The 15,252-nt window shown below is 45.9% G+C and overlaps 1 protein-coding gene across 6 annotated transcripts in view; it reads left to right on the top strand.

The window, feature by feature from the left end:
* ROBO3 (roundabout guidance receptor 3) overlaps nt 1-2,811 on the top strand; it is a 226,761-nt gene extending 223,950 nt beyond the window's left edge. For all 6 annotated transcript variants that reach the window (XM_054997456.1, XM_054997460.1, XM_054997461.1 and 3 more), the window contains 2 exons: nt 1,329-1,483; nt 2,308-2,811. In XM_054997456.1, the coding sequence (XP_054853431.1) occupies nt 1,329-1,483; nt 2,308-2,319 (167 nt within the window). In that variant the 3' untranslated portion in view covers nt 2,320-2,811. The remainder of the gene's footprint in view (nt 1-1,328; nt 1,484-2,307) is intronic.
* Nucleotides 2,812-15,252: the final 12,441 nt, after the last annotated feature.

Here is a 15,252-nt window from a genome sequence, read left to right on the forward strand (position 1 = left end):
AGTAGAAAGTGCATAAAATAAACTTATACAAACACTACATTTGAGATTTAACAAACTTATATAAACACTACATTTGGAATTAGTTTGAAAGTTACACAAGCACTGCATTTAAAATTAACTTAAACTGTTAGAAAAATACAATCAGAATTTGTCATAACTGAACTTAATTGTGTAATGGCTCTCCTTCCCTCTCCTTGGTTACTTATACTTTATATAGACTATAATATCAACTTTTTTGGTTAATCATTTCCCTGTGTTTTATCTTCTTATCTTTATACTAAGTTATTTTAATTAACGTTAATTTTGCCTAAGTAGTCAAAGAAATCCTTCCATTTCCCCCCAAATTCAGCTATTGGTCAATTAGGTACATAAGTAGTTAATTTGGCCATTGATGCATATTCCCAATATGGGTGGATTTTGAAAACATTTTAAGCATCTCTTATTATTTTATACATTTGAGAAAAAAATACACAATACATTGAGAAAGAAGGGGGCGGAATCTCAGTGTCCAGCCCATCAGAGAGCGCTTCTCTGGTCGCTCTCTCTTGTCTGTCTACTGGCAGAGGTGAGATGGGCAGATGGGGCCTTTTCTGTGGTGACACCTCACTTGTGAAATGCCCTCCCCCTTGAAGAAGGCCTAGCATCTTCCTCTTTTTTAGGCGCCAGGCCAAAAACATTTCTGCTTACCCAGGTTTTCAACTGAAGGGTGCCATCTTTTGTTTAGCCATTTGATGATCTCCTCGTAGCCTGAGGACTATTTTATGAACATCAAAACCCTGAGCGGGAGGTTGTTGTTGCTGTCGTTTTAATGCCTTGTTTGTATTGTAGTTGTGAGCTACCTCAAGCAGGTCTCTGGAGAGGCGATGTATAATTTATTTATGTCATTTACAATCTGCCTTTCTCACTGAGACTCAAGGCGGATTACACAGCGTGAGATTAGTACACTCAGTTTCAAGGACATGTCCATAAACAATGCCGTAGAGTAAATAAACACAATTTACAAAGACATAATAACATTAGTAAGAATCCAATACAGAGTTGAAGAACTGTTGAAACAACAGAAGCAATTCTAGGGCTGACATTAGACCACATGAAGCACAAGTAGCTCATAGGAGCACATATTTAAGACAACAGGTAGTAGGTAATTTGCTGAACAAACATTTGCCCCCTGGGCTTTCAGGGCCTTAAAAGGGGCCTGTCTAAATTCAGAATCTCATTCTTGCTATCCTTCTGCCAATGTGCAGAGCATAAATGGCAGCAAAGTCTATGCAAAGCCACAGCATGCCAGATTGATGTCCTGCTTTTTCTTCTTCTTCTTTTCTGGCTAGAGGAGGAAATCATTCCATACAGCAAGCCCAGCTTTCTCGCCCGAAGCCAGGTGTCAAGCAATTGCTCCACAACAGGAAGCTCTTCTTCCAAGGGGTCAACAGGATCTAGAGGTCACGGATCAGGACGCAGCCGGACAACAGGGGATCGCAGCGAAGTGAGTTTCAGCGTTTCCTGCACTTTTTGCTTTACAGACCTGGACAGAGAGTAGAAGAGCCTAACTCAGGGATATGGTTGGAAACTGTAGCAGGTTGAGCAGACAGTACCAGCGCAGGACAGCAAAAGGGAGGAAGCCACAAGGATGCTGTATGCTGTTCCAGCATTGGGCAGGGGGTTTGACTTGGTGGTCTGTAAGACCCCTTCCAATTCTATATGATTCTATGAAACGTGGATTTCTCTAGGTCCTACCTGGAGATGGGAAAGGAGGGCATCATAGTATAGCCTGATCTTGTCAGATCTCGGAAGCTAAGCAGGGTCAGTGCTTGGGTGGGGGGACCACAAAGGAAGATTCTGCAGAGGAAGGTAATGGCAAGCCACCTCTGCTTCTCAGCATGCTTGAAAGCCCTGTGCTGGGGTCCCCATAAGTTAGTGACAACTTGATGGCACATACCAGGAGATGCCTGGCAAGGACCCCGGACCAAAGTCTCTGGGCTACCACAAGAATTGAAAAAAGGCTTCTGCTCAGTCCCAGTCAGCCAGAGATATCAGCTGGGAAATCCCGAGCCATTGCCTTACTGAAGTATTGGCTTCTCATAAGGTCCCTCCAGATGCTGATTTCCCCAGCCTGATTTTAAAATGGAATGTGTTTTCTGAGGCAGGCCAGACCCACGGCTGTCCTCATGGAAAGACAGCATCATCTTCTTAAAGGAATGCACGAGTCCCCTAGATAGCGTTGGTTAGAGTGTTACGTTATGATTTGGAAAGGAGTCCTGAATGGGCTACAGCAGGCCCCACTGACCATTTCCCCTTTTGTGTTTTCAGGAAAAGAGATGAAACCAAATGGAGTCGGCATGAGCAAAGCAAGGCCTATGAACTGAACCGGCACCCCGTGGACTTTGGGCTGGGGGTTCCCGTGCTTCTAATTTATGACCTTCCAAAAGGAGCTGCATGGCCAGGCCCCTTGTAAATACGTTTGCTCCCTAGAGGTCGGCAGCCCTCGGGAGCCATGGAAGCTGTATTTATAAACCAGGGAAGAGGGACGTTTGAGCCTGCGGGCCTGTTTTTGGAAAAGTTGGCATTTCTGCAAGCGGAGGGCTTGTGCCGGGCGGGAGGGGGGATGGGAGACGGCAGCAGGGGAAGGGAGTTTGCCTGTGGTCAGCCCGCTCAGGATGGGCACAGAGAGCAGCCCGGCCATCCAAGCACATGCTCCTGTACTGCCCAGGTGCTCCAGCCTTGCCTGCCATGAGGCAGGAAGCAGCAGGTGTTTCTTTGGTAGATCACAAACCCTTTTGTAAAATGACCAATAAAGCAGTTTGTTAACCTGGATCTTTCTGGCCTCTCTACACTTCTTTCCAGTGTTTCAAACTTGGCCTTTTGTTAAATTCTGGAATGCGCCAAAGGATTTAGAATGGAGCCTATTGAAAAAGACCCCGTGCGTTAACGTAAGAAGCTGCCAATTGCACCCAGCTTTGAAAATGTAATTCTGCATGGATAGAAACAGTCAGACAAGAAAAGCATTAATTGGAGCCACCGGCTTACTGAATGATCAAACAGTATGTTACTACAGCTAGCAACCTCCTCTAATTGACAAAGCTCTGCGCATTGCGGGGGGAGCTCTTTATACTTTCTAACTTCAAGAGATGCTGTTCCTACACTTGGGCTGGAATCCTAACAACGCTTTCCTGAGAGCAAACCCCATGAAATAAAATGAGACTGACTTCTCGGTATACCTGCTTAGGGTTGCTTCCTTACAGTGAAATCCTAAGCAGAGTTACTCCAGTCTAAGCCCATGGAAATAGTCTTGAATGGCTAGCTGAAGTCCAGTGCCCCAGCTGCTCATGGCTGCATCCACACATAGTTGCCTCCTGTACTACGGGGCCTGTAACAACAAGTGAATTGGCTTGCCTATAATATTCATAAGCGGACTGGCTTGTCCACACAGGATAATCTGCTTGTGAATGACTGGTACAGCGCAACAACAGTGCAATATCCAGTGCTGTGTGAATGCAGACCGCAACTGAATTAAGCAAGCCATTCGGTCTTCGGTCTGTTTCCGATTTTGAACATACAAAGTTGCCTTCTGTTGGGTCAATCCGTTCATTCCTCTTGCTCAGTACCTCCTGCTCTGACTAGCTGGGGCTTTCCAGGGTCTCAGGCACCAAAGAGTCTTTCCTAAACCCTTCCACCTGACATCCTCTTACTGGAAACTCCCAAGATTGAACCTTCGGTACTGAGCATCACCTTTCTTTTTTCCCTGGGACCACTCTTGTGTCTTCCAACAGCAGCCTGATGTGTAGAAAGTTAACTGGTCCGACTCTTCCTAGCATGGAGGAAAAAACAGTGGGAAAAGCGTCCCTTGCTTTTGTTGGACTGCCATTTGTGGTGCAGATGCAGGGCCAGGAAGAAGCAGGGCATCCTAGCAACCCTCACTGTTGTGAGAAAATGCAACACAGAAGACCAGAGATCTGGGGTTAGCTCGGGGAGACCACATGCTTTGCAGCTAGAAGGTTCTAGAATCAACCTGTGGCATCTCAGTGATATTCACTAACAATATTTGGAAAAGGCCTTTCCTCGAGCCCCAAGAAAGCGACTGCCAGTCGAACAGACAATAGTGAGTGAGGTCTGACTCAGCATAAGACTATTAAATACTTGACCTGGTCTTTTAAATCTCCTGAATTCACAGAGGGTATGGGAAGGTGTGAACTACAAAGAGACAGATGGTACCACAGCTGCCTCAACTCCTGCTTTAGTAGATTGAATCAACACAACAATGGTTTCTCCTGCCACAAGCCACTAATAAGACAGAGTAAAAACTCACGGGAGAAATCAATCCACAATTTACACATACAGCAAATAAATATTATTCAAAGTGCTCATGTGCCTCCAATTATCATATCAATTCATACCCAACTCATACACAGTTTCAAGATTATTTCAAATGCCCAAACATAGGGGCTATAAATCCATAAACATAATAGAAAGGAACAAATCTGGGATGAACATGAAAGTCCAAAAGTTTAGTTGCGCAAGAGAATGAACTGCCGCTTTTGTCCGGGTTACCAGATCGGTTTATACCTTATTAATGTTTACAGTGGATGGTGATGCCCCTGAGGAAGTGATTCTACGAAATCTGAGCTTGTGAGCCGGCCCCAGATAGGGCGTGGAGTTTTGTTTCATCTTTCTTCTACCGCTTCACAGAGAAAGAAGATACAGCATTATTTTCGCTTTATATAAAAGACTAAACTTTTGGACTTTGATGTTCATCCCGGATTTGTTCCTTTCTATTATGTTTATGAATGTATAACCCCTATGTTTGGGCATTTGAAATAATCTTGAAACTGTATATGAGCTGGGTATGAATTGATATGATAATTGGAGGCACATGAGCACTTTGAATAATATTTATTTGGTGTATGTGTAAATTGTGGATTGATTTCTCCCGTGAGTTTTTACTCTGTCTTATTAGTGGTTAGTAGATGGATTCTGCAATCCTAAGCAAAGTCCACTGAAGTCAACGGGTTTAGCAGGGCCTGACTCATTAACACCAAGCCTTGCCTCCCCCCAACAAGATTTCCCAGTACAACATTTTCCCTTCGCGTATCTACCCAAAGAAGTGGGCTGCGAGTCATGAAAGCCACTGGACTTTTTTTAAAAATTGGGGGAGTGACTCTGGATAGGATTGCACTGCGTTGCTTTGGCAACCTTACTTGAGCTCTTCTGGTGACTCTAAAACGGGAAGCCACTGGGAAACAAGGTGGGGGCCTCATGAGGGGGGCAGACTTCTAAAATACGCCATTCTCTGAGGCCCTAGATGACTGGCTTGACTCGGAGTCTCTACATGAGACCTCTTACACGAGGCCACGCAATGTTAGCCTGGAAGCCACGTTTTTTAAAAGACAGATTGAAAGGCTTTGTCAAGTTCATCTCTCTGGCAGGCAGAGATTGCTCCTCAGGAGGTTTATTTATTTCCGCTTCACCTCCCAGAAGGGGAGGTGAAACTGGCGGAGCCTTCAAGAGGTGAAGAGGAAATAAACCCTCTGAGGAGCAATCTCTGCGTGAAACTGAGGGCCAAACTACAAGTGACGAATGACACTTGAACAGCAAGTGTATTCCTTCCTGTTCACTTGCCCTCCACTTGCTCTCCACTCAATCCACTTGCCATTCAAGTGTCATTTGTCACTTGTAGCTTGGCCCTGACAAAGCAACTATGCTTCCCAGCTAAGGTATCTCCCTTTGCTTGAGCGTCCTCGTGTAAGATGTCTCTTGTAGAGAGATTCTCACACACAGCTTGGCGAAAAAAGAGTGTTGTACAGGCTCACCCTGTGTTGTAGGATTATAAATCAGCAGGAGGTTTGTACTGCAGTTCTTGATTAGGGTGCTGAGTATGGCGTGCCAGTCTTCACCAGGCCCAGAGACAGAAGACCTCGCATGGCATAGCAAAGATGCTTTGGCAGGGCAGACCTGACGCTGAAAATCACCTTGGGAAGCTGGTGCCAGAGCAGGGCTGTAGGGAAAGCCCCAGGTTGATTTGTTCAGGAAAGTAACACTTGGGCAATTTATCCTCCCACTGGGACTGTGAGCCCCTCCTTCCAGCACTGCCAGTGATGGAAGAGGCTGCGGTGAGTAAATCAAGGAGAAATTCTCCTCGGGAAACGACAGAGACGGCTGCTTTCTGATGCAGGGGGACCTGGTTGGCTGAGCAGACTCGGCTTGTTTGTGAAGGACGCTCCAGGCAGCTTCTGGCCTGGCTGCTAAAGGGAGCTCATCTCTTCAGGAACAAGGAAAGGGCCTGTTGGCCCCTCCCACCATCTTCTTCATTTGCAGCAAGTCGTATTCGATTTTGTGCCTGTTTAATTTTATATGACAGGCCATTCTGAAAAACAGAGGAGCGAGGACAGGAAAAAAGGAGTGCCCCTAGGCAACCCTCCCCAGCAGACTGCTGATGTCAGAACCAGGGGGTGGGCTCAGCGGTTACACTTTCCCAAGGCATCAACTAAAAAAAAGCCAAACGTAATTTGTGCTGTAACCTTTTCCGTTGAAAGAGCCAGTTTGATGTAGTAGTTAATAGTGCAGGACTCTGATGCGGAGAACCGGGTTTGATTCCCCACTCCTCCACTCGAAGCCAGCTGGGTGACCTTGGGTCAGTCACAGCTTCTAGCTCTCTCAGCCCCACCCACCTCACAGGGTGATTGTTGTGGGGATAATAATGACATACTTTGTAAACCGCACTGAGTGGGCATTAAGTTATCCTGAAGGGCGGTATATAAATCGAATTATTATTATTGAAATAACATTTGTGAATTTCTAGTTTTAAAATAAGCCCTTTTTGAAGTGACTATAATTGTAAGGTTTTTAAGCAAAGCCGTCTTCAATCTGGCAGTTGAACTTTCCCTAGCTGAACTGTTCAGGGAGCAACCCCCCCCCCCAACCAGTCACAATGTTCTCACTCCCCACCCCCGCTCCTCCCCACCTTGCCCCTGCAAATTGGCTAGGGAGGGCTGACCCTGCAAGGAAATGTTGCAGGCCTTCAGCGAGGCCCACAACCTATTCTGAAGAGACCTCTGTAACAATCCCTTCCACAACATTTAGCTCTGCAACAACTAGCAGGCAATAATGTCAGCCCTTAAATGCCAGGGGGCCTCTCCCCACACCTTTTAGGATGGCCCCTGCAACTACTGTCCTTACAAAGCAATCCTAAGCAGAATTTCTCCAGTTTAAACCCACTGATTTCAATGGGCTTAGACTGGAGTAACTCTGTTTAGGATTTACTGTTAGAAGACCATTGGAGGGCATAGTCTGGTTATTATTCAATAAGAGCTCCCTTCCTTTCCCCAAAATCTGAACATTTCTCCAAATCATAAAATCCTTCACCTGTTGATTTCTGTATATCAAGTCTTTGTAACAGGGACAGGACCAGGGAGGCTTCCAAATTCCTTCCTGATAAGTCTTTGCTGCAAAATACTTCCATCCCATTGAAGCATGTAGTTTTTCACCCATTTTTTTGTTGCCGTGTCCTGGAATATTATTGTTTTTAGCTATTGCATTGAATAAGATACATGTTATCATTTTGGAAGTAAAGAATGTGACGCTTATGAAATTCATGTAAAATGCATATTGGAATGAATGTTTTCTGGGCATTCCAAAAAAGGAAGTCGAACAGAAATGTGCAGTGGCTTGTTGGAAGGATGCGAATCGGTAACAGCAGGACTGCAGAAGGGAAAGGGAGGAGGGGGCGGAGGCCAAACAGAACTTTTTTTGGACCCTTAGTCACTCTACCCTCCAATTCATAATCAACAGGAGGGTTTGCTTTTCCTCTGGTGTCAACTTCATAGCTCCAAGGGCATGCCTCAGACTATAATAGCATGCAAGTAGCAGAGGGAGCCAAGGTTAAGAGCTGTGGTTTTTTGCTGCTACAGCAACATGAGTCTCGAACTGGACTAACCTTTGTCTTTCGGACCAAGAGCGCTCTTTTAAAAGCTCTGCCAAGGACGTTTGTAGGCCTAAACTCTAGACTCCCAGCATCCATCAGTGCAAGCAGGGATTTCTAGCTTAATGCAAGAGGGTATTTGGAAAGCCCCACGATTTACGAGTTCAATTATTTTCCTTGCACCAAAGTCTGCTGAAATAAGCAGCAGCAACAGTGTCTCAGCGGGTGTCGAGCTCCACATTTGTACAGCTGGACTAAAGTGGGGCCACGTGCCTTGTAAAACAGTGCAAACAACACCCTTCTGTTAAGGAGAGAGGAAGCAGCAGTGGATGAGGCCTGTAAGGGGGGGGGGAGATGGTAGAAGCTTAGTGAGACAGAGAGCCCACCAAGGGCATCTTAAATCTTGATTGTTTTACCAACAGAGAGGAGCCAAAACTCAGACTGTGAAAAGATTCAGATCTGAATGCAAATGTTTATTTCCAAGGGTTAAGGTTCTGGGATTTGCACTGGTAATCTGTGCTGGAACTCAACCAGAACCAGTTATCAGCACTGGGGTGTGGGGCTAGTTCACCCATCGGACTTGATCACTCACCACTCAAGACCTCTGTACAGGACGTCATTTACATTTAAGTCAATGAGCATGGAAGGCTGGTATGATAATATAATAATAATAACATTTGATTTATATACCGCCCTTCAGGATAACTTAACGCCCACGCACAGCAGTTTACAAAGTATGTTACTATTATCTGCACAACAAAGCACTGTGGGGCTGAGAGAGCTCCTAGAAGCTGTGACTGACCCAAGGTCACCCAGATGGCTCCAAGCGGAGGAGCGGGGAATCAAACCCGGCTCTCCAGATTTAGAGTCCCGCGCTCTTAACCACTACACCAAACTGACACAAGTGTGTTGGCCCTATTCCCCGCCTGCGCATGATTGCCAGTTCATGTACATGAGAGTCTACGAGCACAGGAAGTGAACACACAGAGACTCCAACTCCATAATCAGGAACACCTGAAAAAGCAGTGTGGCCTGACATAGGAAAGGGCACCTGTGTGTTCCCACTCCATGCTCACAAGCCAGAAGCAGCACTGAGCGATCAGCAGAGTCCCCATGCTTGTCCTTGCTCCACCTTTATGCCCAGTGATTCCAACATGCACAATCTGTCATCTGTAGAAAACTTTGATCACACACAGATGAATGGGCAAACTCGATTGAAAAATTCCATGCTGGCGAACGGAACTAGATTGATCTGTCGAGTGCTGTTTTAAAATCCCACCTTTCCTCTAAGCAGCTCTGGGCATCACACAAGCCCCCTTCATCAGTTTAATCTTCAAAACTACCTTGTGGGATAGGGAAAGACTCTGTAATCGGCTCAAGTTCTCCAAGAGAGTTTCATGGCAGCAAGGGGATTTGAGTTCAGGTACCCCTGAGTCCAATCTGATACTCTAACCACTAGGGTTGCCAGCTTCAGGTTGAGAAATTCCTGGAGACTTGGGAGGTGAAGCCTAAAGATAGTGGGGTTTAGAGAGGGGTGGGACTTCAATAGGGTATAATGCTGTAGACTCTACCCTCCAAAGCAGCCGTTTTCTCCAGGGGAACTGATCTCTATGGTCTGGAGATCAGCTGTAATTCTGGAAGATCTTCAGCTACTAACTAAAGGTTGGCAACCTTGCTAACCACATTTGCATCATCATAATTTTATGAAAATGTGCATGTAAAGCACGGGGCTTTGTAACAACAACAACACAAACCCCTATCCAGATGAAACTTACAAGCTACAAGTCAACCCAAGTAATGCAACAGGAAGGGGAAGAAGATGGGGGCAAGGGGAAATGGGGGGAAATGTTTGTTTGGTTCAGTTTTTTGCACTCAGGGTTAGTTATAACAGGGGAGTCAGACTAGGGGGGAGGGGGTGCCAAAGGTAGGAGGTTTTGGAGGGGGCTGAAGGAACAGAGAGCAGCAGCATGGTGAAGGTGTTCTGGGAGACAGCTTCAGACATAGCGGGCAACAGAAGTGTGTAACTAACCCCAAACCTCACTATTTGTCCCTAAAAAGTAAGTGTGAGGTTGTGTAAAGAAGATGAGTAGGAGGAGGAGGAGGAGGGGTACTTGAACCATTTTGCTAGTATTTTTTCCGCTCCAAATCTCTCCCATCAAGCTTCTCTTGCTCTCACTTTCTCTCACCCACACCACACTTACTCACTCATTACAAATAGATTTGCTCCTTGCTGTTGAGGTGTTTGTGATTCACTTGCCAATACTAATACACCCCAAACGGATTGAAACTAGATGTGACTAACCAGCCTCTATTTTCTGTCTCTGTCCCATTATTCATCGATCCCCTCCATTCGTTCAGAGCCATTTGGGTAGTTAACTGCTTCACATCTCCCTGCCTGGCTGTGTTCAAACCCATCGTTCCTCTCACCTGGAAAGCAGCTGATGGATTTTCACACTTGCAGGTCTTCTGGAAATGACTTGCTTGGAGAAGCATTGATGCAGTCAGAGAAGGAAGCCCTGGCAAGATGGTGGAGGGGGGGAGAAGGCAGCTGACTTCATCAGCTAACAGGATTATGCCAATTTGGGAAGATGCTCCTTTCAGTTAATCCTGAGTACCCACTCTTCTTGGGTTACAGGTGCTCTGGCAGGCAGACGTAACCTACAAACTTAATTTGGTTTAATTCCCATGGCTTCCTAATCCCAGGATTCCTTGCTTTCGTGAGAATTCGCAAAAGAAACAATTTCCATGGTTTCTTGTAAAATTTGGCAGCTGAGCAGGCTAAAACCTTGTTTAGAATTTCCACTGAAAACACAAGGGTTTTTTTTTCCGGCCCAAACACACTTCCTGAAACCAGGTACTGGTGTCACATTGCCCATAATCTTTTATGGGCAACAGTGACCTTTCTAGGCCCCCTCCTAGATTGTGGGAGGTTGGCGGGGGGGGGGTGCCCTTCTGCCATGCAGTGGACTCCCTTAATAAGAACAGCTGCATCCATACATTGTTGGGCATTTTGCTATCCTTGCACAATACTGTAGCAGTCATTCACAACTGGATTTTCCTGTGTGGACAAGCCAATTGCTCCAGTGTGATGAAAGAACAATATCCAAAGCACCTTGGAAAAGACCTTGCAATTCGACAATTCGTTCACGCCGTCTTTACCTTCTTGGGATGCTATCGGCAGAGTAAGAATGGTAGCATTGTGGAGGTAGAGGCCTTGTTGGCAGCCTTGAGACTCCATCCTTTACACTGATTGCCCCCCACCCCCTGCTGTGCCAGCCCAGTTAATAGATGGCCATTTTTGAACTGTGCAGTTAGCACAGTTGAAAAGTTGCAGTTGTAAAGTGGCAACTCTAGTTTGGGTGCTGTTAGCATATTGGCAGTTTTCTGTGCCTCACTGAGGCCCACATTTCAGTCCTGGAACTGCAAAATGCAAAGGCACAATTCAAACTGCCCGTAACTGCTTCAACACGCTTTCTTACTGGGTGCCTGCAACCATTTTGTTCTATGTAGCTCTGATCTGATCGTTCACTTGGGCCTACAATCTCAGAACCCTCCACCGCTATTACTGAGCTGGCTGGAATACATGAATTGTTGACTGTGCCACTTCCCTGCCCCAGCTGGGGAATCCCAAAAAGCTAAGCAAGAGAAGTGACTTCATTTATGGCAGCTGTCCCAAAGTTACGGTCAAGTTTCCGGAGCTCACAGATCTTCCTGACTGCAGATGCTAAACTCATCATTGCCGGCTGCGGTAAGCTTCTGTTCTGGGATGGAAGGGATGTTTATGTAATATATCGAAGGAAGTGGGGCCTCAGCCACGCTTCAAGAATACAAAAGGTTTGGGTTTCCAAGATCTCTGCTAAGCAGCTGGCTGTGTTTTTTTAGCGCCCCCCTCTTTCCAACAGGAAACCCCTCCGGAATTCCACAATTAAACCAGACAGAGCCACAAATACTGCTAAGCTGCTTTGGATACCTGGCAATAAAGTTGCCAACTCCAGCTTCACAAATTCCTGGAGAGTTGGGGGTACTCCCTAGTGAGGGTGGAGTTTGGGGAGGGAAGGGAACTCAGCAGGGATGTGATGTCATACAATCTACCCTCCAAAGCTGCCATTTCCTGCAGAGGGAACTGATGTCTGTTGGCTGGAGATTAGTTCTAATTCCAGAAGTAGTTTAGGCTCAACCTGGCGGTTGGCTGCTCTAGGCAAAAGGGAGGCAAGAGGTCATGTTGCCTGGGGTTTGCATTGGTTGACTCTCACAGTGTACCAGGAAGTAGGCAGCTGTCATGATATGAACCTCTTGCCTTGCGTGGCAAATGTCCCATTTTTCTCCTACACCTGGCAGCTGGGGGGTCTTTGGAAATCACCTGGACCATGTTGCGGACTACACAGAGGTTGAAACCAGTAATTATAGTTGGCAGTAGCTCATGGTTTCTGGCCATTTTGATGACTTCAGAGACCTATTCGAGAAGTACATTTTAAAAAAATGCTGTTTTGGCTGGAGAGGAACTTCACTGCAAGAAACTTCACCAAACAGCTAGTATTTGTTGGTTGGTCTGATAGGGTTTTATGAGTGAGCCCAATAGTGTCTTGGAGGGATCCGTAGGTCCCCATATTATTCTAGGTTGTGTCAGACCCTTTCATGAGAATCATTACCTCATGAGAAGATAGAACCTGGTTCCAGCTTCTCATGAGGTAACATTGTCTTCCAGCAGAAGTAGGGCCTTTCCTGTTGCAGCCCCTTAAGTTGTTTTTTTATCTTCTTTCCTGGTTTATATTTCGAAATAAGTAAAGACAGCCTTAATCTGCCAGGCCTTTAAAAACTGGGGTTCTTACAGTTGTGTTTATTTTTTAAAATGTGTTTTTACATATATGAGTGTATGAAGTGGTCTAATAGTTCAGACAATTGGTCCAACATCTAGCTCAGTATTCCCTGGAGGACAACACCAGCTCGGGATCTCAGACACAGAGAGAACGCCCTGGCGGCTTGGGGTGAAGGGTGGATGGCCACCAGGGCTTTCCAGTTCACCTCAAGCACCTTTAACTGGAGATGCCAGCTACTGAAGCTTGCCCCTTCAGCGTACAATCGATAGGCACTGCCTCTGACCCACAACCTCTTCTCCTCCATGCTTGTTGACTTTCTTTTGACGGTATGTTTTTATCAATTATCTTTTTAAACTATTGCATACTCCACCTGGTAGAGAACTATTGTTAATAATAAATTCTGCTGTGGCTTATCAGATTCTGGCCCGGCTCTGCTCTTATCACACTAGCGCCTGCCCCAACATGGCCCTGTCACCAAAACCCTGCAGTATTTTTTTCTCTAAAATAAAAGCAGGCAACTTTCATTCCAAGGAAATTCTGAAGGCTCTGCAGCCAATGCCTTTAAAATACAAAGGCTCTAATTTTTCTTATCGGTATTATTACAGATGACATGTACCTGCCTCTTCAATGCAAAGGCTTGATTCTAGCCTGTGGAACATTTCATGAGAGGTAATACCTGTCTCTGTGCATCAATGATTTGCTCCTTTCCAAAAGACTTTCATGAAACAGTTCTACATCTCAGCTTTAAATAACTGCTTGATGTCTGCTTTACCCAGTTATGGCTGCTGAGAAGTGTTGCGGACTGAAATGGGAATTCAGCTGGCAGAGGTGCTTTGTGGTCAACCGCCCTTCACTGTGTCTGTAACGGAGTGCCTTCAGCAACGCACAGTGGTAGAATGGATGGCAGGCATAGTGTTGGGTTTCAGTGTGGGATGCCCGAGACAAAATTACAGCTCAGCTAGTAGAATAAAAGCTAATCTTCGTCAGGTCAGCTGGCCTGCCCTCCCGCCTCCATACTTGTCAACACGCCACAGATTAAAATAGGGATCTTCTTGCAATCATTCTATTCTCATATCAAGGATTATTTCTCCATTACTCATTGGTTTCTCTCTGCCTGTTGTACATTGTATTCATTTGTCAGTCCTTGGCAGTTTGAAAAGCCAAGAACGCATTCATCTAAAGCTAGGAAAATCCTAAAATCTCTTCCCAACAGCTCAAAATGAGCCTCGCCAGCAGGTAAAACGGCAGGCTGCACTTTAGACAGCACCAGAGCTTTTTTTCTGGGAAAAGAGGTGGTGGAATTCGGAGGTTTGCCCGCGGAGAAAATGGTCACATGGCTGGTGGCCCCGCCCCCTGATCTCCAGACAGAGGGGAGTTTAGATTGCCCTCTGCACCACTCCAGTGGCACGGAGGGCAATCTAAACTCCCCTCTGTCTGGAGATCAGGGGGCGGGGCCACTAGCTATGTGACCGTTCTCAAGAGGTTCCGGAACTCCGTTCCATTGCGTTCCAGCTGAAAAAAAGCCCTGGACAGCACATTACCATTTAGACAATATGTGCATGCGTTAGAGATGGGACTCACTCCACCTTAGAAACTTGGGGTTCAAATGACAAACAAAAAATCAGCATCGCCAGAGGTTGCTGAAAGCTGCATCCCTCCCGGTAAAAGGTGCCGTTGGTTAATTAGCCTCCACTGCTCACAGAAGTGGAACTAGATGCCCAACTCTCCCTGTGCTCAGCCAGTGTCCTGAAACACCAAATCCAATTAGCTCATCTTAAGAAGTAAAAGCTCTGCTCATAAAATTATCATTGCAGTCATAAAATTATCCATCCCTCTTCTCAAACTGAGCACAAGCACTTAACTCCCTGACCTGCCTGGCTCATTGAGTGCTGCAAGGATGACTGGAATACCAAACGACAACACGGAAACTTTGTTCTGCCTTAGCTCTGGGCCTGGGGAAGACAGCAAAGGAGGATCCAATAGGGTAGAAAGGCTCCTAGGTCTAAGGGCAGGGGCACCCAGAGGGTGAACCATGAGGGCAACATTTCAAAGGGCTTGACTCACAGGAGCCATAATTACTCACAGACAGCAGCCATGAGCTACCGGAACAAGGGCGACCCTCACCCATCAGAAATAGCTCGACCTCCTCTGGAGTCCAGGCTTCACCAACCTTTTTTTGGTTATTACTTCATTTCTATTCTTTTCCCTTCTATCCTGGAACTCAACACAGTGTACGGCAACATTCCCAAGAGATCTTCCATCCAGGGAGTGACATGACCATATGTCATGGTTAAATTGTCAGACCTAGGCCTGGTGAAGACATGGGTTCAAATTTCCCACTCTGTGACTTTTTTACCTACTTCATACTCCCATTATTACCCCCTCCCCCCTTATTTATATTTGGCTGGGAAGAGTGGAGGGAGCTGCCATCTTGGGATTTTAAATGGATTTTAAATGTATTTATTGTTGCTTCTGGCTTTTAAAATTATTTTTGCATTATTACATTGTTGTAACCTGCCCTGA

Source organism: Eublepharis macularius, chromosome 14 (assembly GCF_028583425.1).
Source record: "Eublepharis macularius isolate TG4126 chromosome 14, MPM_Emac_v1.0, whole genome shotgun sequence".
Lineage (NCBI taxonomy): Eukaryota > Metazoa > Chordata > Lepidosauria > Squamata > Eublepharidae > Eublepharis > Eublepharis macularius.